Raw genomic sequence first — 596 nt, 5'->3', positions numbered from 1 at the left:
GTTCCCAGCTTTCCCATCCCCGAGCCATCCCACTCTCCCTCCCACCAGCCCGCACACCTGTATGCTTTGATGTGAATCCACTGGTTGGTGTTGACCGGGACCGTGGATCGCAGGATGACTGGTTTGGAGCCGAGATCGTAGATCATTTGGACGAAGCCATCCACAATGGCGAGGGCGATGTAGTCCGATCGCTCCAGCCCTTTCCCACTCCACAGGATCAGCCCCTGAGTGGCTTCTGTTTTGATGCTCAGTTCAAAGTGGTTCGATTGCAATGCCTTCTCACTGCGCGGGGAGACGGGAGTAGGGGAGAAGAGTTAAAAACATAGCTACAAAAGCAACAGGCAGCCAGTCAGCTCCTCGGAGCAGCCTTCTCTGTCCCCAGCCAACCAGCTCACCAGCTGAGGACAACCTTCAACCAACCCTTGGCATGAGCCTGGGCACAGGGTCTCAGTCCCTACCTGCTGCACAGGAGGGGTCGCAGCCTTTGCAATATCCCAGAATTGCTCAGGAGGGGGGGGAGCAGATGGAAAGCTCTGAACCAGGCCATAGGAATGGTTCTCTGGAGGTCTCTAACCCAGCAGGGGAACACCAAGGAT

The 596-nt window shown here is 56.5% G+C and overlaps 1 protein-coding gene across 1 annotated transcript in view; it reads right to left on the bottom strand.

The window, feature by feature from the left end:
* Positions 1-596, bottom strand: part of AGRN (agrin) — a gene marked incomplete at its 5' end in the record, with an annotated part of 37,291 nt that overhangs the window by 1,783 nt on the left and 34,912 nt on the right. The window contains 1 exon segment of the mRNA XM_010082985.1: positions 58-282. Within this exon segment, the coding sequence (XP_010081287.1) occupies positions 58-282 (225 nt within the window).

The sequence above is a fragment of the Pterocles gutturalis genome, unplaced genomic scaffold, assembly GCF_000699245.1.
Source record: "Pterocles gutturalis isolate BGI_N339 unplaced genomic scaffold, ASM69924v1 scaffold25561, whole genome shotgun sequence".
Classification (NCBI taxonomy): Eukaryota; Metazoa; Chordata; class Aves; order Pterocliformes; family Pteroclidae; genus Pterocles; species Pterocles gutturalis.
The sequence above is the reverse complement of the archived record's forward strand: the minus strand, read 5'-3'. Positions and strand labels throughout refer to the sequence as shown.